The following is an 18994-nucleotide window of genomic DNA, read 5'->3' on the forward strand; positions in this document are numbered from 1 at the left end:
AGGCGTGGCGTATGCTTTTAACTTAATAAAACATCGCATGACAGAGGGGACTCAGAATGCTTTCTGAAAAGCACTCTAGGTAATGGAGGAGATGAGGATCATTTTTATTCCAATAAAGATTCAGTTTTCTAATTATCATCCCACAAATGATGGCAGGAATGAACGTGGAGGGGTTGAATGTCTCAGGCAGCACGACACAGTAGTTTAAAAGCCAAAGTCACATTATCTGGATCTATCATTCTTAGTGATTGAACGGGTCTGGCTACGTCACTGTTATGAGATTTGGCTATACATACAGGGGCTCTATCACAACAGTGAGTTAAATAAGACAGATTCTTATTATCCCGAGTAAAATAATCCTGGAGGGATGCAGTCCTGGGCTGCCATGGCATCCTACAGGCAACAGAATCCATTCTCTTTTCTATCTCACATTCTGCCTGCCCAGGGTATGGCTTATATAGACCCTTTGGGATGCCTCATAGAACAAAGTGGCTGCTTGAGTTCTAGCTATCAGGTCCTTATTCCAGGCAGCAAAAAAGAAATAGATGGAAAGGACACCAGGACACAATTCTCCACTGCATTGGCTCCCTTCAGCATTTGCCCCAGAAGTCTAACTTAGACTCCTGCTTATAGCTCACTGGCCAGTCATTTATCACATGGCCACCTCTCTCTGCAGGGGAGGTTGAATAGTACAGTTTGTTGTTGTTGTTTTGAGCCAGGATCTCACTATGTACTTCAGGCTGGCCTTGAACACACTATGTAGCCTAGGTTGACCTCACACTCACAGTGATGCTCCTGCCTCAGCCTTCTGAGTGCTGGGGTTACAGTTGTATGCTCCCATGCCTGGCCAGCAGTACGGTTTTTAGAGGGACACACTGCTATTATAACACAGTGGACTCTGTTACTGAAGGACAGTGGGACAGATACGGAGGAAGAAGATGCTGCTGCCCTGGACAAGTCGTTTCTATCTTCTTGAAGCTTTCCTGTCCTCATGGGAGGAATGGTGTGGCCCTGGTGTCTGTCTCTTGGGACTGCTGTACACAGGAAGCCCCCTGCGAAGGTCCCACCATGGTGTGCCCCTCCACCAAGGGAAAAACAAAGTGTTTCCAGAGGCCTGCACTGCCCGAAGCTGAGCCACTACTCCACGGGTTGAATTCACAAGGCGCTGATGCTGCCAGAAGCAGCCTCTTGCTTAAGTTGCTTGGGTCCATGTTTCCAGCGAGGCCACATGGATACTTCCCCAAACTAGTAGAAATCCACCCAGACCTTTGTGTATGGAGGATCTCGCAAAAAGCCTGACCAACTCAATTGCGTACAAATAGATTCATTTAAGTCAGTACTTCTGGCCTGGCTCATGGCTTCTCCATAAATCAGTTCACTAGGGAGAAGAGCAGATAGGAGAGCGGCTTTTGGAGTTGGGTCTGAAGGGTTTGATGGCCCAGGCACGAGGCTGGTGGGATCCTCCCTCATCAGGAGAAAGGAGCCTTTCCTATGCATGACAAGCCCGACTCAGAAACAAGCGCAAGGCAGCCTGGGAGCAGCCTGCTACACCCCAGGAATGCAGCGGAGAGAGACAGCCACGTGCCCAGATAGGAAATCAGGGCAAGAAGGGAAAACACGAACATGCTTCAAACACAGCTTTTCAGAAATATTTGAAAAGAGAGAGCCGGTCTCCTAAATAATAAAATAGCTTTGGGTACTATATTTGGTTTAAAAAATTGAAGCCATAATTAAAGTAAGAAAGCTATAAGTCTATTAAAGTTTTTCCTTTGATACTGGGAAACTCAACTCGTGACCTATATTTTATGAAACATGCACTTGAAAGGGATTTCGAATGGCCTCTTCGTGCAGAGCTCAGAGCACTGAATCTCCTGCACCGATCCAGGCAGGAAGTGGCTCCCTCCGTAAACTCCTCAGGGCTTCGTAGGGGAATGCATGCTACACCCGGGTAAAGTGAGTCAGAGGCGTTTGTCTGCATCAGTGGACCTGCTGGCTCCATCCAGCAGTGACAGGCGTCTGAGAGCTGAGGAGCTACAGGCTGAGCTGCCCACCGAGTTCCCGAGATTGTGCATCTTCCCTAACTGACGCTGCTGGTCAGCTGCTGGTCATCCTGCCTGATGGCCCCATGGGCTGAGGGGCTGCGGGGAGAAACCTCCAGGCCAGGCAGGGAATAGGGCTGAGGAGGGTGGGCACTGTTCTCTCTACCCTCCTCCCCTGCTTCTCTCCTGCACACCCACCCCCACACACCCACCCACACACAGACACACACACAGACACACACTTGCAGCAAGGTACACGCGAATGCTCCCCGCCTTGGTGGCATCCCGGGCAGCTGTATCGTCATCATGGGTGAAATGGGAAAGAGCAGCCGGTCCTGCAGATGATGAGGAGGTGAAAGAAAACCAGAGTCAGAGTCAGGAGCCTGTGTTTAAATGGGAGCTTGGGCTGGGGTTTAACTCAGCGTCATAAGTGCCTGCCTGCCAAGCACAAGGTTGTGAGTTCAATCCCTGGTACCCCAAACAAACAAACAAACAAATTGGAGCTCTGTCACCCACCCGCTGTGTGACCTCAGGAGAGTAACCCAACCTCTCTGAGTCTCTGTGCTCACCTGTGATTACCCCTGGGGCGGGTAACATCCTCCTCTCTCACTGCTCTTTTGGGGTGGCCAGTAGCTTGGGGGCTTTGTCCCGTGCAGCAGTAACCACAACGTGTGGCCAGTGTTTATCTCCTGACTTCCTGGCTAGTCTGCAAGCTGGGTGGATTGGGGTCTCTGAGTTCTGGGCATCTCACGCCTGTCCTCACTGATCAGCATCGTATCCCGCACGCAGCAGGTACCCTGGGGCTACTTGTGGAAGGCAAGAACAAATTGCCAATAAAGAGAAATGCTTACTTAAAAACCGAACAAAAAGGGAAGATTGGAGTAACTTGGAATTTCTGGCACTAGGGGTCTTGCTGAATGGACTTTTAAGGTGGCCGCTGTGAGCCTGGCTTGCTGCTGAGCCTGGAAATAAGGGGACAACGGGAAAACAGCCCGAGTCCCTGGGCCTTCAGCTTATGGCTGAGAGACAGCTGAAGGCAGATCCAGCTCACACCCGAGAAAAACTCACCACGTCTCTGTAATTCCACAAAAATGGCACCAGTGCACACCCCAGAGTGAGTCAGTGTGGTAAGCTCCCATTTGTCACGGGCTTGCCAGGAGATCACATGTGACCTCTGTGTCTGTTTTGCAGCCACCTGGTTCCCGTCCTGCTCATCTCAGCCTTGGAATGCTAGAGAAGCCCTTCCTGCTCTATTTTCCTCTTCTACTGAATTGTGCATTATCTTTTCACAGTAAACCATGTTTCACCATCCTCCTGCATCATACTAAAAATATCAAAGTGTGCGGAAGTCTAAACCAGGGTTTGCAAACTTCTTCCCTTTTTTGGGTGAAGAATCAGAAGTACAGATTTTGGCTTTGTGGGATAGATACCCAGTGCTGCCAGCATGTCATGAAAACAGACAAAGTCAGTGCATGAAGGCATGGGCATGCCTGTGTTCCAATAAAACTTTATTTAAAAATGACCGGCAATGAGTACTGATTGGGCCCATGGCCTGTGGACGGGTTCTGCAGATGATCTTGCACTTCCCTACCTTCTGGGACACCCCCTGGGCACTGCTGTCACCACTGTGCTCTGAGGTCCCTCCGCCTGGCATGCCCTGCCTCCAACTTCACTGGGCCCAGTATAAGTGCCACCCAGGTGTCCCCAGAGACCTTCCCTTGACCTCACTGTTATTGAGCTCTCACATATTTTGTCCAAAGGGCTGAAGCAATTTTTGCTCCTCTAGTTAATTATCTTTCTGCTTCCTGTGAATGTCGTCAGACATTGTGTCCTTTGTGCTCTTTGGTCACCTCCATGTCCCAGGCACTGGGACCTTTCTTAGCTCTGAGCAGCTGCCCTGTATAGACCTGCTGAATGAATCTGTCAGAGGGAGGGGCTGTGAGGAGCTGCTTCACCCTCTGTGAATCTGCCACTCGGCTGTCCTCGGCTGCAGTGTTAACTCCCAGCTGTCCAAGGTGGGTGCACAGGCAGCAGGGAAAGGTCCTGGCAGGACCCAGCAGGCTCTGAGCAGTGACACTTCCAGGGCCTGTGCAATCTACACTGTGGCCACCCGTCTCCACCTTGCATGGAGATTCCTGTGGGACTTCTTCTTTCTGAAGGGTAAAACACGAACGTTACGGTCCTGAAGCTACTGATGCTCTTTACCCTGTCACCTCTTCACACTGCTGGTTTGCTTTCGTTACCCTAACTAAGTTTCAATTTTATTTTCAAATATTTGACATCACAAATCCTTCATTCTTCCAAATAAAGAGTGATGGAAGAACAGTTTCCAGCTTGCATCAAAGATACCACCCAATATTATGGGCTGGACTGGCAGAGGTTTACCTCAAGAAGGAAGCAATCCACATGAGGCCTAAAGCTGAATCTTCTCTCCAGTGAACCTGGAATGCAAAGGTCTGCCCTGGAAGGCAGGGGCAGGGGCCGAAGGGAAGGGACAAACACACAGGCCAGTCCAGAAACAAAGACCTCATGCATGGTGAGAAGAGAGATCCAGGAAACAAGATGCTGTCTCTCCAGTGGACCCCTAGTTTCGTGGATTTTCACGTGGGAACTTAGGGGGAAATGGGGTGATGAATAAGAATGAAAGAGCTGGCTTTGAAGTCACTCACATTAAAGATGCGACATTGAGTTATACCGGTTGGGTGCCCTTCTGCAGACTAAGGGGTTCAGCCATTCTCCCCTGCCTCATTACACCCTCTGGTAGCTTGAAGGCTCCAGCCAGTCAGCAGCAGTGGGCCCCAAAATGTGCTCCTTGGACCATTAGGAAAGGCTGAGTTGAGGGGAGGGAGGTTCCCAAATCAAGATAAGTAAGCTGATTGGCTGGGGCTAAGCCTGGGTGACATGTCACTCAGACATCCTTAGGAGTAACTTCTCAGAATTCCAATCCTTTGAATGGCCAGGTAGATTTAAGAGCTAGTGATAGATGTCCCATGCCACACCATTTATTTCTGGACTTTTCCCTTTGGCAAGTCATCTCTGATTGGATTATGTAACTCCTTTGTAACACTTGATTGATGACCACCTGAGTTGGAAAAACATGTGCCATAACTCAACTGGTGCCCAATCTAATGCCAGGACTTTGGGGACATTGTCTGCACCCTTCCTGGGCTGCACTGCTTAGCCAAGGTTCCAGCAGTGATGGGAACAGGCCGCGGAGGTCTCGGGTCCTCTTGCTTGGCCACAGAATAGAGGATGTGTTCTACAGTGAGCAGCCCCATCACATACAGATCCAACTGATGACCCCACCATGAAGATTCTAGCTATTGGGCACAATGCAGAGGATCACACAAACGAAACCCGTCAGTAGTTCAGGTATGAGAAGGCGTATTGCACCCTAATTCCTGAACTTTGCTGAGATGTGTATTAAAAACATCTCTCAAATATGGATCAAAATGTACTAAAGCACATCCTCTGCCCCACTGCCCTCCTTGCATGAGTTTATCCTGAGTAAATTGGCACCAAAGTTGGGAGGGTTGAGTGCTCCCCCACGGAACTGATTGTAACAGTGCAGAGGGGTGAGAGCAGCTGGGGTCAAAGGGGACTGGTTAACTAGGGCATGGTGGGTCCAGATGCTAGCTGTTCACTGCAGAGATGCAGCTGGATGTTTAGTGATTTACAGAAGCATCCCCAGGACCCTGGGGAGTCAAGGAAGCAGCTCATGGAGAAGCAGGCAGAGTCCATCTGTGAAGCCCTGCACCTGAGGGTCTGCGTGGAGTGGCCCAGAGTGAGCCCACGTCTGTCCTCCAAATGCCACATGGCCTTCTCCGGATGATGAGAATTGGCGGGATTGTATTTCTTTCCCTTAAAAACACTGGGAAAAAGTCGATTTTTTATTTTTTAACTTCTTATTCAGAAAGAAAATAAGCAACATGATCCATGATCACAAGCCCCATATTCCAAAGTCCAGTGCTTAACGGGAATGGTTGAGAGCACAAAAGATTGTGATAAACCTGTGATAAAACCTGAGAAAACCACTGAGGAAAAACCGAGCAGCAGGAGGGTCAAAGAGCCACATCACAGTCATCACAACAACAACAACAACAACAACAACAACAACAACAACAACAACAAAAGAGGTGACCGTAAAGGGAACTTACTACCAGGCCATCCCAATCACTGGAGGCTTCACAGGGAGCCAGGCGCCAGATATCAATAATCAAACATCCCAGTCATCTTTACTTAGCTCTAGCCTTTTGGGAAAATAGCAACTGCCAGGCCATGCTGAGCTCTCAGGATGGCCATTGTCCCAAAGGCCACTTGATCAGTCATTTTCCTTCATGTCCAGTCTGGCCACACTTGTAAAAAATGGAAGCACTTGTGTTTTGAAGAGGAAGTCGGGTGATCCTGGAGAAAAAGTCACTGACAGAAAGCCCTTCCTTTGCTCACGCCCTCTTTTCAGAGAGCCTTTCTCCCCGAGAGCGGATCCTGGCCCTCCCGAGAGAAGCGTCCCATCCTGCTGGGCAGAGCACTGCCACTGTCTCGGTTTGAACCGACTCCTTGCCATTTTGCTGTGTGGCTATGACTGCCAAGGGGAGAGGGTGTATGTGCAGCCACCGCCCTGACCTGGGTGTCCAGGACAGTGGCACAAAGCGGGTGTCCAATCACAGCATTGGCAGGAAAGAAATAGTGAGGGAGGAGGACAGCCAGGGAGGGCTTTCAGAAACAAGAGGACAAGGAGGGACCTCCTCAACTTTGCTGATCTTCAGCCACCTTAAGATGGGCAGCAGCTGGCCGTGGTAGCACACATCTGTAATCTCAGCACTCCGGGAGGCTGATGCGGGAGGATCACGAGTTCAAGCCTAGCTGGGACAATTTAGTAAGTTAGTGAAATTATCTCAAAATAAAGGAAACTGGGGATTTAGCACAGTACAAAGCCCTGGTTCAATCCCTAGTACTACCAAAAGAAGGAGGAGGAGAAGGCAGAAGGGGAGGAAGAGGAAGAGAAGCAGAAGGAGAACAAGAAAGAGAAGGAGAAGGAGGAGAGGAAGCGAGGCAGAAGGAGAAGAGGAGGAGATGGAGAAGATGGAGGAGAAGAGAAGATGAGGAGCAGGAGGAGGAGGAGGAGGAGGAGGAGGAGGAGGAGGAGGAGGAGGAGGAGGAGGAGGAGGAGGAGAAAAGCACTTGAGTTGCGTGCTCTCAGGACTCTCACACTGTCTCTCTGATCTTGCCCTGCTTGAAGGGAAGCTGGACATTTTGTACATTGGGAACAAAGATAGTCCTCATGTTCCTGCCTCTCAAAACTGCTCCTCCTGTGTGGGGTGGGAATGCATTTTCCCAGCTGTCCACTGCTGTTCAGGGCAGCTCAGAAGGAGGAAGGGCAGCGCCAAGGTCAACCTGGCATCCGCCCAGCTCCTGTTCCTCGCAGAAGGCTGCTGTGAGCCTTGGGCACCACTGGCTGAAAGCTCTCCCGGGGACAGCTCCCAAACAGTGTCTCCTCAGCAAAGTGGTGCTGGCCCCTGTCTGGATAACTTTAATGCACGTATCTGATGTCACCTCCCAGAGCTGGCTGGAAAGTCTTAAACTCCAGCTCTGATACCTGGCTTAATAGTGATCCCCAAATTGGTCAACTTCCCCTCCCTGACACCCCTGCACCTCCCAGGTCAAACACACACACTGTCGCCTCATCTTAGGATGTGCTCAAAGGCAGCCCTACATGTATGCGGTCCATTTGTCAAGGTTAGCCCTTCACAGGGTTACCCAGCCCACTGGTGGTGTTGGAGCTGGTGAGGACCACGGAGTTCTGTGATGGGTCTCTGTCACCAGTCTCAAGGACCCCAGCCATCTGCTCTGTGCTCACGATGCCTTGGCATGTGCTGGGCACTCACAAAACACTGACTTCCACAGAGCTCTGGCTGCTCCACGCCAGAGCCTGGGCTCCATGAATCACTTTGCCTTGGACTACAAAAGGAACAGCTCATGATGTGCAAAAGTCCAAAGACCATTATTTGCTGTCAGTCTGCCTTCATCCAGGAGTGATTCCCCCAAACAATACCCTGGAGTTTGGTGCTGCGCAGAGGGAATGGTGCCCTGTCTGCACACACAGATAAATAAGGGTGACCTTCCTCCGTGATGGATTGGCGCTGTTGGCACTCAGCTACACGAGGACATGGAAATGATGCTTGGTTTGTTGGGAGATGGATTCTCCTTCACACTACCTCTGTGTCCCTTTGCTTTCCCTTAGCTAAAGGGTACAGTGTCAGAGAGATAAAAGTGATTGCTGTATTAACAGCACGCTGGCATCTCTCAACATTTATTATGTTCTAAGTACTGGGGAAAGCGTTGTGTAAGCACTCACAGAGCCTCTCAGGAGGGAACAATTATATCCTCTCTGCCCAGTACCAGCTCCCAGCGCTATGGGCAGGAGTGGCTATGCAATCTATGGGGCCATCAAAACGCTGGGTCCCTTGCACAATAGTTACAAAAGTTTCAAGATGGCAGTGACAGAACAGTCACAAAGCAGGTGTGTCTTCTGAGAATGGTGCTCCTGAGGCTGTGCAGGCCACATGCCGTGCACTTGGTCCTGGGTGTGTGGGCTCAGAAGAAGTGACATGGGTGACCTCCTCTGCCCAATAGACTGAGAAGCTTAGTCTTGGAGAGTTCGTTGACCTGGATGTTAGTGAGGAGACCTGGTCATTTTCTGTCAGGAGCGGAGACATTTCATCTGAGAGAAACACACAAATACTCTCCCGGCTGGACCTGCAGAGACCATGATACAAATGGCGTGCAGAAGAGACTTTGGGGGCCAGGTGGCTCTTGGGGGGCAGTGGTCTCAGGTTTACACAGGACTGGGAGCCGATGGGGTCTGCGGTACACAGATCTGGACTCATCTTTGAGCAGATGCCAGAGCAGATCCAGCCAGGATCTGACCACAGAATGGAGGCAGAGGTGATAGCATCCTATCGGCAAAGTGACTGGCCCGACCTTTTTGGAAGATGGTGGCCACTGGCAGCGTGGTATGTGGGTTCGAGCCTGTGCTCTGCAGTCAGACGCATGGATACTGATTCTGCTCCTCTCACCATCTGAGAAGCTTAGGCAAATTTCTAAACACCTCTGAGCTTTAGCTTTCTCACCTGTAAGATGGGCTTGGCTGTGACAGCCTCTGGGGGTAAGAGATGGTGATCGGAGGGGAAGTGGCACATGGTGAGGGTTAGCTCTTATCGTTCTGGGATGGTCTGGTGGTTGTTCTTATCACAGAGTGCGGGGGCAGATCGATGAGCTCACTGAGGAAGTTAGATGATGCAGGCGGAGGACCCACACTGTCCTCAGCTCTTGTGAACAGGGAAAAGTGACTCAATTCTTTCTAAGGTCAGCATACCTTTCTGTAAAATGGGTGCTGTGCAGTGTCTACAACACAGAGGATTCACAGAGCCACAAGTGAGCCGGGAATCTGGAACCTGGAGAGTATGATTTCTATATCTGGCTGGGGTCTTGTTGGTGCAACTTGAAAATGGTCTGGCTGTGAGTGGGCAGGAGAGGGGGTAACACCACCTTTCCCAGATTTCTAGTGTTTTCACAGATGCCACCTGGGCTGCCTTCCCTGTAACTTTCCCAGAAGGTGCTGAGCAGTCTAAGTGGTTTTCTTTTAAGAACCCTATTTTGCAAAATTTCCATATCCTTGACCTCAAATCTGACTGATTCCATTTTAATGCCTGCTTGATAGTTAAACCCAGAAGGCTCTGAAAAAGAAAATAATGAATCAGCCCCAATACTGCATTCCAGAGACAGCCGTGGCATACAGACACCCGAGACATTAGCCACATTCATGGATAATACCAGTCACAAACGGAAGCGCGCGGTGGGCTATGTGTTCCTGGAGCTGCGTCTACCCCAGCTGAATTGCTTTGTGATTTGACAGATTCAATGTGCACAAACGATTCTATGTTTCTTGGAAAATATGACACGTATATAAAGCAATAAAGTCAGAACTAAACTTGAAGAAAGGACGCGGCGGAAGGCAAATTGGATATCGCCTAATCACATTCGCACATAAAATACAGAGACACAGGCTCTCGACTGCACCTCAAATGAGACTGCTTCCATTACATTGAGAACACTTTCCCCACTGTCTGCGTTCCGGTCCCTGGGGTACAGGCTCTGGGGACCGCAGATGGGAACCGGGAATCATTGCATTCTGCTCCAGCTCCGGCCTCTTTAAAGCTTTCCCCATCAGGGCATCCTGCTCTGTGCATCCGCTTGTTGGAGTAGAGTTCTGTAAACAGCACCCAGGCTCCAGGGGCTTTCTTGCCAGAAACTGTCCCCTCCCCAAAAGCAGCCCACTGAGAGGTGCCACGTGGCTGGTCAGCTCTGAGGTGACCGGACCTGTCCTCCGGCCTTCTGCCCATCTCTGCAGGACTCTTTTGACTGCAGAACCAACACTTGTCCTCAAAACACTCAGGCACACACAGCGAATTCGCCAGAGCACATTAAAGCTGTGAGGCCAGTGGGGCGCTCTTGCCCTTGGGGGCTTCGATGATGTACACAGAGGCCCAGCTCCTTAAACCTGAGGGAGGCTTTAGGCAACTAGCGTATGATCATTCCCCTGCTAGTCTGGGGAGGTCACCATGGCAACACTCCCGGAGCCTCCTGTATCTACAAGTCATTGATACACCCCATCGGTTCAGCCGAGGGGACATTCTGGCCACTGAATGACTATTTTACTTATTGTTTGGACATTGTCTGAGACTTGGAAACACTGATCCTTTTAACAACAGCACTTTTTTCACTCAAAAGTATCTCACAGCTTAAAACCCAAGTCTTCCCTAAAAGGGATTTTTTTCCCCTGTGTTCTTCACTGTCTCTGGTGGTGTACTCAGGAGTAACTTCTGCCGGCCAAGAAATGCTTTAGTTATTATGTTCCAGGCCTAAAAAGGAGACTCTAAATTCTAAAACCTTCCCTGATAGATGGTTAAACACAAGAACAGAGAGCAGTGAGCTCCCCAGCACCCGTGAGTGGTTTCCCCTGCAGCAGGTGCATGGCTTCCAGAGAGAGATAAAACCCCCTGCCGCTGGCCCTTCGCCTGAAGACAAAGGCTTCCTCCACACACAAATTCTAAGGAAAGGGAAAAGCACTCCTGGCCATTTCACCAAAATTGTTCTTATTAAAAGGCAATTATAAAAAGAAATAAAAGGATTACATAGCAAAGACTACTTCTCATCAAAGTCCCACTGCGCCACAAAGTTGAGCTGCGAAGGTGAGCCAGGGATTTACACCACGCCCTGCATCGGCTAAGCATCAGGGACTCAGACCGCGGGCACCACGGACAGTCACCCTCAGAGACAAGGCAGGATATTTTTATAACATGTAATGCCCCAATTTGTTGTCTGCTTTCTTTACCTCTCCAGCCCTTGTTCTATCCAGGTAAGCGAGCTGTTAACATTGACTCGTGTCAGAAAGTTGGAACAGCAATAAAACACCATCTGGAATCGTGGAAGGTCACAGAGTGCCATCTCCAAGCCTTCAGGACGAGGGCGAGCCAGCGTGACATACCTGTGGGGGAGCCTTCCATGACGTGGCCGACATAGGGGCCTTCCCGGAAGATGGGTCTGTTGTCATTCTGATCGATCACGATGACGTCCAGAGGCACCGGCCCCTCGAGAGTTTTGCCGTTGACATCCGTGGTCTCCACGAATAGCTATATAAGCAAAGAGATTGGGGAGGAAAAAAGGCATTACTGTAATTATGAAAATTGAAATCAGGTTCCCTGGAGAAAAATAGTTTGGATCAGCAATGTTTCTGAGCCCTGGATGATATTCAAATTTTGGTCTCAGTGGAGGGTTACGGGGACTAGAATAGAAGCTAAGTGTTCCACAATAAAAGGCAAAGATCAAGTTCCTGTTAGGCTTCCTCTTGGGAAATGTACAATTAACACATCACATTGGCAAAGAAAGTTAAAAGAAGCCTTGCAATCAGCCATAGCTGGGAAAATGTGCTCACCCTGTTCTGTTTTTCCAACATCATTATCCTTAGAAGGAATGTTACACTAATAAAAATAATCATGTAAGCAGTTAGGAAATGAGCACATTAAGAGATAACAGAAAGTGTTTATGGTGATATTTAGGAGAAATTCAGTAAGTATTTGCAAGGGGCCTGATTAAGACCTTGGGAGTCCTGCCCACTAGGGCCTTTCTGAATTAGAGGATTTCTCAGTTCTGGAAAACTCTTCTGTGGGGGAAGTGCTTTTGGCTCTCAATGAAAAAGGCAGAATAAAAACAACTTTATTGTTTGTCTTAGAAACAAAGCGGTGTAGCCCGGCATATGCAGTGAATCACAGTGCCCCTGTGTCCTCTTTTTCCGTCTTTAACCCAGTCTTGGTGTTACGCAGCAGTAACAGTTACACTTCTCAGGGGAGTGGGCTGGACCCTATAAAGGGCACAGTCAGCAAGGACACCTGCAGGCGGAATCCCAGGGAAAGGGCACCTGCACTTGGGACCCCGGCTCCATGTCACCATTTATGTGACCTTAGGGGATGGAATTGCTCAGTTTTCTCACCTGTAAAATGGGGCTAATTAAATATCATTTAATTTAAACCAGCAATGAGCCAACGTTCTCCTAGGGAATCTGCTATAGTCTCTCACTTGAATATCACAATAACTCTCTGGCCCATTTACAGAAAAGCAAATGGAAGAAAGGAAAAAATAAATTGGTGGAATCCAGATGTGACCTTGAGAAGTCTGCTTTCAGAGCTTCTGTCATTAATCACCATAAATAATATTTCTAAAACATTTATTCTATATCAAGGTGGTGCTATCACAGCTTTTACTAATAGCAATACTATTGTGAAAACTAGCCAGAGTTAGGAAAATGAGAGACACCACACAGCGTAGTGCTGCGGTTAGCATGACCCTTTAGAAAGGAGCACATCAAACTCCAGCGAGACCCAGGGACGCTCCTACGGCTGGCACCGTCCCAGTCCCCTCCTGCTCCTTTTAGAACTAAGTTGCATCACACAGATGCAGGTATTTGCTGCACTCTTAGAACTAATGAAGCCCCCCTGGAACATAAGTGTCCGGTGAAAGGGGAGGAGTTGAATTCATGTTTGTGCAACACTGTTTTAGACTATGAGCTGTGGTTAGGAAAAATAATTGTTAAACCTGATTTGTCTGCTTAGAATATTGAGTGAAAACACACACAACAGCAGGCACGTTATATGCACAGAGTGCAGAGAGGTGGGCAGGATTGGGAGGTGGTAAGCAAAATGATAGAAGTATGCATTATTCATTTTTTAATGTGACTTCTTTCTTAGCAAATTCGTACATGTAGTACGCATGCAAGTGTGCACCACACACACACACTCACACACACACACACATTTCTGATTTCCAAGGCAGATAAAATGATGTGAGGGTATCTCCTTAAGAAAAAAATTAAATGGGCAGAGTCTCCTAACATCTGACCCAAAGAAGAATTTACAAAAGAAAGACTTTTATATTTTCATGGTTCTAAGCCATTAGGAGAATACTGCAAAAATCATTCCAGCTTTGAGAACAATTTCACCCAATAACACAAGCCTGTTCTTTGTTATCTCAAAACAGCCGTGGATTTGACTTTAATGCAACCATGACAAACCTATGTCTACAGATAACAAATACCTTGCATGTGAAACCTAAGCTTGCACGTTCTTCAAGATGTCGCCACAATCATTCACTGCAGGGAGGCTAAAAAATCAGACTTAACATTCGACAAATGTACAAACATCCTGGAATGGGGAGGGGGAGACCAGCTCCAACCCAAGAGGATGGGAAGACAGACAGAGGGCAGGAGGCCGAGCTGGTGAGGGGAGGGTGCTGTGGGTGGAGCAGAAGCTCGCAAAACTTGATGGTATTTTATGTTAATATATATATTAGCCAGAGTTTGACTCTCAGATTATTTTTGACAAACAATATTAACAGAAAGTAAGAATTTGGAATGCTAGAGACAACAAAGAACCTCTAAAAAGTAGTATTTCCTCCTTTTAAAGATAATTTAACAAAAATTCTCCAGGGACCTAACTCTCCATCTCAGGCAATGTCCTGAAGAGTGAACACAAAGAGAGGAAGAAAAAAAGACACTGCAGGGCAGGCAGACAGATGACAAACAGAGGAAATGTGTGAGCCAGAGAATTTCAGTTAGAGATGAGGGCCACGTGGGCAGGAAATGATTTCATTTCCTGAAGTTCCACCACTCACTACTGTAACAGACAATGTGCCCCTGCCCACCCCATAAGTATGCTTCTCTTTCTTAGTTGCCCAGGTAACAGTCCCTGTCCAGTTCCGGTTGCTTCTGGTCTCTTAGAAACAGCTGGTCACTGTGATGCACACTGTATAAACCAATCCCCAATTGACCAGCCCTTCTGCTTCTGTACTTCCTGCCTGCTTATCCCTTATAAGCCCTAGACCACCAGTGATCAAGGCCTGATATTCTGAGAATGTCCCCATCAGTGCCCGTCCATATAAAATAACTCTATCTCCAATCCTGGGTGTTGTTTCCATGTTTCGGCTTCCCATTGTACAACTACAGCCAGCCATCTACAATTACTGAAATGTAAACCCATTGAAAATTTAAAGTAGGCCTGTTTCAGTGTTCAGCAGGCCCTCGTGGCTGTCAGCTGTCATCCGGATGGCGTAGATAGTGCAACCCCATCACTGCTGAGATCCAGTGCAGGGGCACAGGTGCTTGGTGAGTGTGTGTACAGGGCACAGATCTGAGATAAAATGACTGAGAAAAGCTTATTTCCCAGGGACCATTTCAGCTGAGACTTGAATAGCAAGAAAACAGGAGTAGACGGGGATCCAAAGATGAATGGGAAAGAGTTATAGAAAGCACAAGTATCAAGCATGAAGGCCCTGGGGTAGGAAAAAAAACCAACTTGGTATTAATTTGGGAGAGAGGAGTGATGGAGGATTGAGTCAAAGAATAAAGATTTCTCAGATCCAAATGGAATAGGCAGAGGTTTGTCCACACAAGGTTCCTTGCTCAGGGAAATCTGGGCCAGGTGAACGGAAGGCTTTCTTCCCCTGACGTGCTGGGAAGGCGGCGGAGAGGAAGGAGAAACCCACCGTGTTTGCTTGCCACAGAGGAAGGCATTGCGGATGCCGTGAAGTAGCTGATGAGCCAAGCTACGGTCTGCAGAGAGGTCCGCCTGTCAGCTTAGCCATGAGCCTGTGCCTGTGGCTAAGCACGGCCAAGTTGTCAGAAACATAACCTCACCCTGCCCTTCCCTGGAGTGAATTTTCCTAACTGTTCTCCTGGGAAGGCTGGACCTAGAGCCAGAAAATATCAAGCTTTCCGAAGTGAGGCTCAAACATCTGGGGGAGGGCGGGGACCTCAGTATCAGAAAATAAATGTTGATGATGTTCTCACCTTCCTGTTCTCTGTTCTAGTTGCTGTTCCACAAATACACAAATCTTCCGCTTGAAAAGCCTGCCCAGTGTTGGTCCCTGTGAATCCTGTGACAGGTTCTAGTGGCTCCATTTGAGTTGCAGAAACAAAGCAAGATAGGGCGCTGTCAAAGGTAAGCAAGAGGTCCAGTGCAGGCTCTGGCTGTTTGTAAATCCTCCTGGGAGAACAGACAGGCGGATGTCCGCAGGGATCGGAAACAGCAGCTCTAGGAAACGGGAGCCCACAGCCCCACCTGCCTTTGCTAGCCCCCATCTCAGAATGGAGCTCTTCTCTCCCCAGGGGTTAGCCTGCGTGGGAGCTGTGAGGTATGCTGTGTTAAATGCGCTGGGGTGCTCAGCTCACCAGGGGATGCTCTACAGACCAGCAAGAGAAACTGTGCAGGCTGCTGTGTGCAGCAATCTGCTGGGTGGCAGGAAGCCCGGACTCTGACGGGTGACACATCCGGCCTGGCTATTCACAGTGCAGGCAGAAGCACTGGCATTCAGGCAGCGGGCACCCACCACCACTCCAGTGCTTCCCGGCACGCAGGATTAGAGGCAGAGTTTCCAGGGCCCTGGAGAGCTCGGGACAGCATCCCGGATGAGAGTTCAGCAGCATAAGCTTTCCCATGGGTATCACCTTTTCCAGGCTTTTCCCAGTCTTCAGCTGTGTGTGCAGAGCTTACTAAGCAGCCCGAGTGTGTGTGATCCTTTCCTGAGATGCTTCACACAGGGTGGAAGTAGACGAGAACTGGTCCCTAACTTAAAAGTGACACACTGCAGGAATGTAGCAAATGGAGATGGCCGGTGACACCTGTCCAGGGACACCCACCTCTGCACTGCCTGTGGGTGTGTTCTTGCAATAGGGTGAGTCCCCAGTCCCAGTGCCTGACACACGATGGCTGCTTGTGCAAAGCTGGTGGTGCAGAGTCCTGTTCTGAAGAGGAGGTGCCTCTTTAAGAGCCCGGGGTTGCAGTTTTGGCTTCTGCATTGGCCATCTGTGCTTTTTCTCCCTGGCATGCGGGGCCGACAGTCCTTCTCACTCCATGGGCCCCGGCCAGTTGACTTTTCATACGGTCTTAATCAACCAACAAGGCCCCAGTGGCAAACAGCATCAAAACATATTACATTGATGACTTACTTTTCAAAAGCAGAGGAGCAGCATTTACTTGCTGTCTCGTTCATGTCCAAGCTTTCTGGGCATTGCCTCACTGGCCGAGAACAGCTAGGAGACTGTCCTTGCAGCCAGGAAATGTAAGTAACCTGTCCACAGTCGCGAAGCTGGTTGGTGACCAGGCAAAATCCAAACTTCGCTCCGACCCTAAATTCACCGTCGTCCCACATGCTTGCTACTTTTTTCTTTTTTAATGGCCTGCCCTTACAGATGTGGCTTTGTTTTCTTTACTAACTCTATTATTTACTAACTGTATTGTTTTTTACCAACTGCTATTTTTAAATCTTGCCTCATCCAAGGTGTAGTGAGCAGTTTAGGAATGTGATGAGCTCAGGTATTTTTATTAGTACACGTGCAAACACACGTTCACATGGATGATGGGGCTCTGTGTGTGCAGCCCCCTGCCACAGGCTGGGGGCTGGAAACAGAAAAGCTGCAGGCCAGCTCCATGTTTGCTTCTGGAAAAGCCAAACAAAGTCATCCCTGTAAGTGTGACTCTCCAATGACCACAGTCAGTGAACGGTGTAGACAGGGAACTGAAGAAATGGAAAACACCCCAATCTCTTTACAGAAAACTATTTTATCTACAGCAGAGACATGAACCTGGTGGCCTCTTCAGGAGCTGTGGTACAGGGGTCCCAGGTGTGGCCCTGTCTTCTGAGTTCCGTGTGTGGAGGAGAAAAGGGGCCCTCTAGACATGGGGGACGTGAGTGTGGGTCTTCTTGAACACCATGCCCAGCACTAGGGGTCCTGTACCCTCCTTCCACACTAGGGGGATTTTTGGGGAAAAGTTTTCCCCGGAGATGTCAGCTTCCAAGTCCCGAAACACAAACTGATGACTCTTCACACCAATTAAGGTGTTGTAATAGCAGAGATTGGCTCTACATACCGTGCATTAACAATAACACCCCGTTAAAAAAAATCATAAGAACACAACGAACCAAACTACGAAGCGTGTCCATGCGCGCCAGCCTGAGCTTCTCAGCACAGAGTTACCATTGTACCCTCTGTTTGGCCCATTTTTCATCTCCATCAGGAAAGATGCAATGTAGTTCAACAACTTTGACACTGTGGTCTTATCCAAGGGATGGCATGATGAAAACTAAAATGTACCACAAGGTCTTTTGAGTGAAGGCCAAAATGAAGAAGCTGGCTCTGAAAAGCCAGAGAGAAGCCTGTGGCTCAGTGTGATTCAGAGACAGAACACGGCCCACAGTCCACGGAGTCAAGAATTACTTTGAAGAAAAACAAGGCAGGGAACACGGCAATGACCCTTCTCAGCTCTGAGGCTTCTGCTGTGGCAAATTATTCCAATGAAGTAACACACACACACACACACACACACACACACACACATTGCACACAGCAAATTGCTCTTTGAAGATGATGTGGTTCAACGTCTGTGAGCACTGTATGTGTGTACACACATCTTTTTTAGCTCTAGTACCTAAAATAAAGAATGTATATCAGCTATAGCCCTAACCAGTGAGATTCACCTCCTCCTATGAAAATGAAGGTGTCTGCCACCTAAACACATACTTTTCCAAGTTAAGTACCTCTTTGGGGCATTAATATTTTTCCAAGGTGGATACTGCCACTTACACCATCTCTGGAACTTCTCTTTAGGGACTTCTGCTCAAACAAATGTATAAATCACAAAGCTTGCAATATTTCATTCCAAATATCTTTTGTAGTACAGCATAGTTACAGTCCTAGAAATTTAAAGTGACCCTTTGGTGGTTCTTCATTGGGAATTAGGATACACACAGGCCTAACGATGGGGTATCTGGAGCATACGTACAGATGCAAAGTGTGTGTGTGTGTGTGTGTGTGTGTGTATCTTCCTTCAAACCTACACATACAATATGAAAACCAAGATGCAAGTGCTTGGACCCAGGGAAAGAAAAACTCAGGCCGTTGACTGTGAGGTCCTGATCATCACCCCTGGCTGACCACGCTGCCACTGCAGGTTGGCATCGTCTTCCTGGAAGGCAATGCAAGCAGCTCTGAGAATCTCCAGAATGTTTGCAGCTCAAGTAAGGAAACAATGTGTGAAGGTTCCATGGAAATAAGCTCCCAGACATCTTCTTTTAAGTCTGCTAGACTTTACTTATAAGGAATGATCTTGAAAGTTTGCGAGAGATCGGCAGCTGCTTAAAGAAGCGACTGTCCACAAACTGTGGTCCTCTTTGTGCGTGGTGAGTGGTGGTGTGAGATGTGACACCTCACAATTTGGTGGAAAGAAAACATTATTTTGATAAGCAAGAGCATGATAAAATTCATTCTGACTCATTTTATAAATGTGACGCTTACATTGTTCTTATTTTTTGGATGTGAGTCCTAGTATTTTTTAAAAAAGTCTAAT

At 48.5% G+C, this 18994-nt stretch overlaps 1 protein-coding gene across 3 annotated transcripts in view; it reads right to left on the reverse strand.

Moving 5' to 3' along the window:
• The window catches only part of Cdh13 (cadherin 13), a 1022569-nt gene that overhangs the window by 368102 nt on the left and 635473 nt on the right, over positions 1-18994 (reverse strand). For all 3 annotated transcript variants that reach the window (XM_063247740.1, XM_013158918.3, XM_063247739.1), the window contains one exon: positions 11587-11731. In XM_063247740.1, the coding sequence (XP_063103810.1) occupies positions 11587-11731 (145 nt within the window). The remainder of the gene's footprint in view (positions 1-11586; positions 11732-18994) is intronic.

Source organism: Cavia porcellus, unplaced genomic scaffold, assembly GCF_034190915.1.
Source record: "Cavia porcellus strain 051 isolate PalLab524CR breed Dunkin Hartley unplaced genomic scaffold, mCavPor4.1 scaffold_4, whole genome shotgun sequence".
Lineage (NCBI taxonomy): Eukaryota > Metazoa > Chordata > Mammalia > Rodentia > Caviidae > Cavia > Cavia porcellus.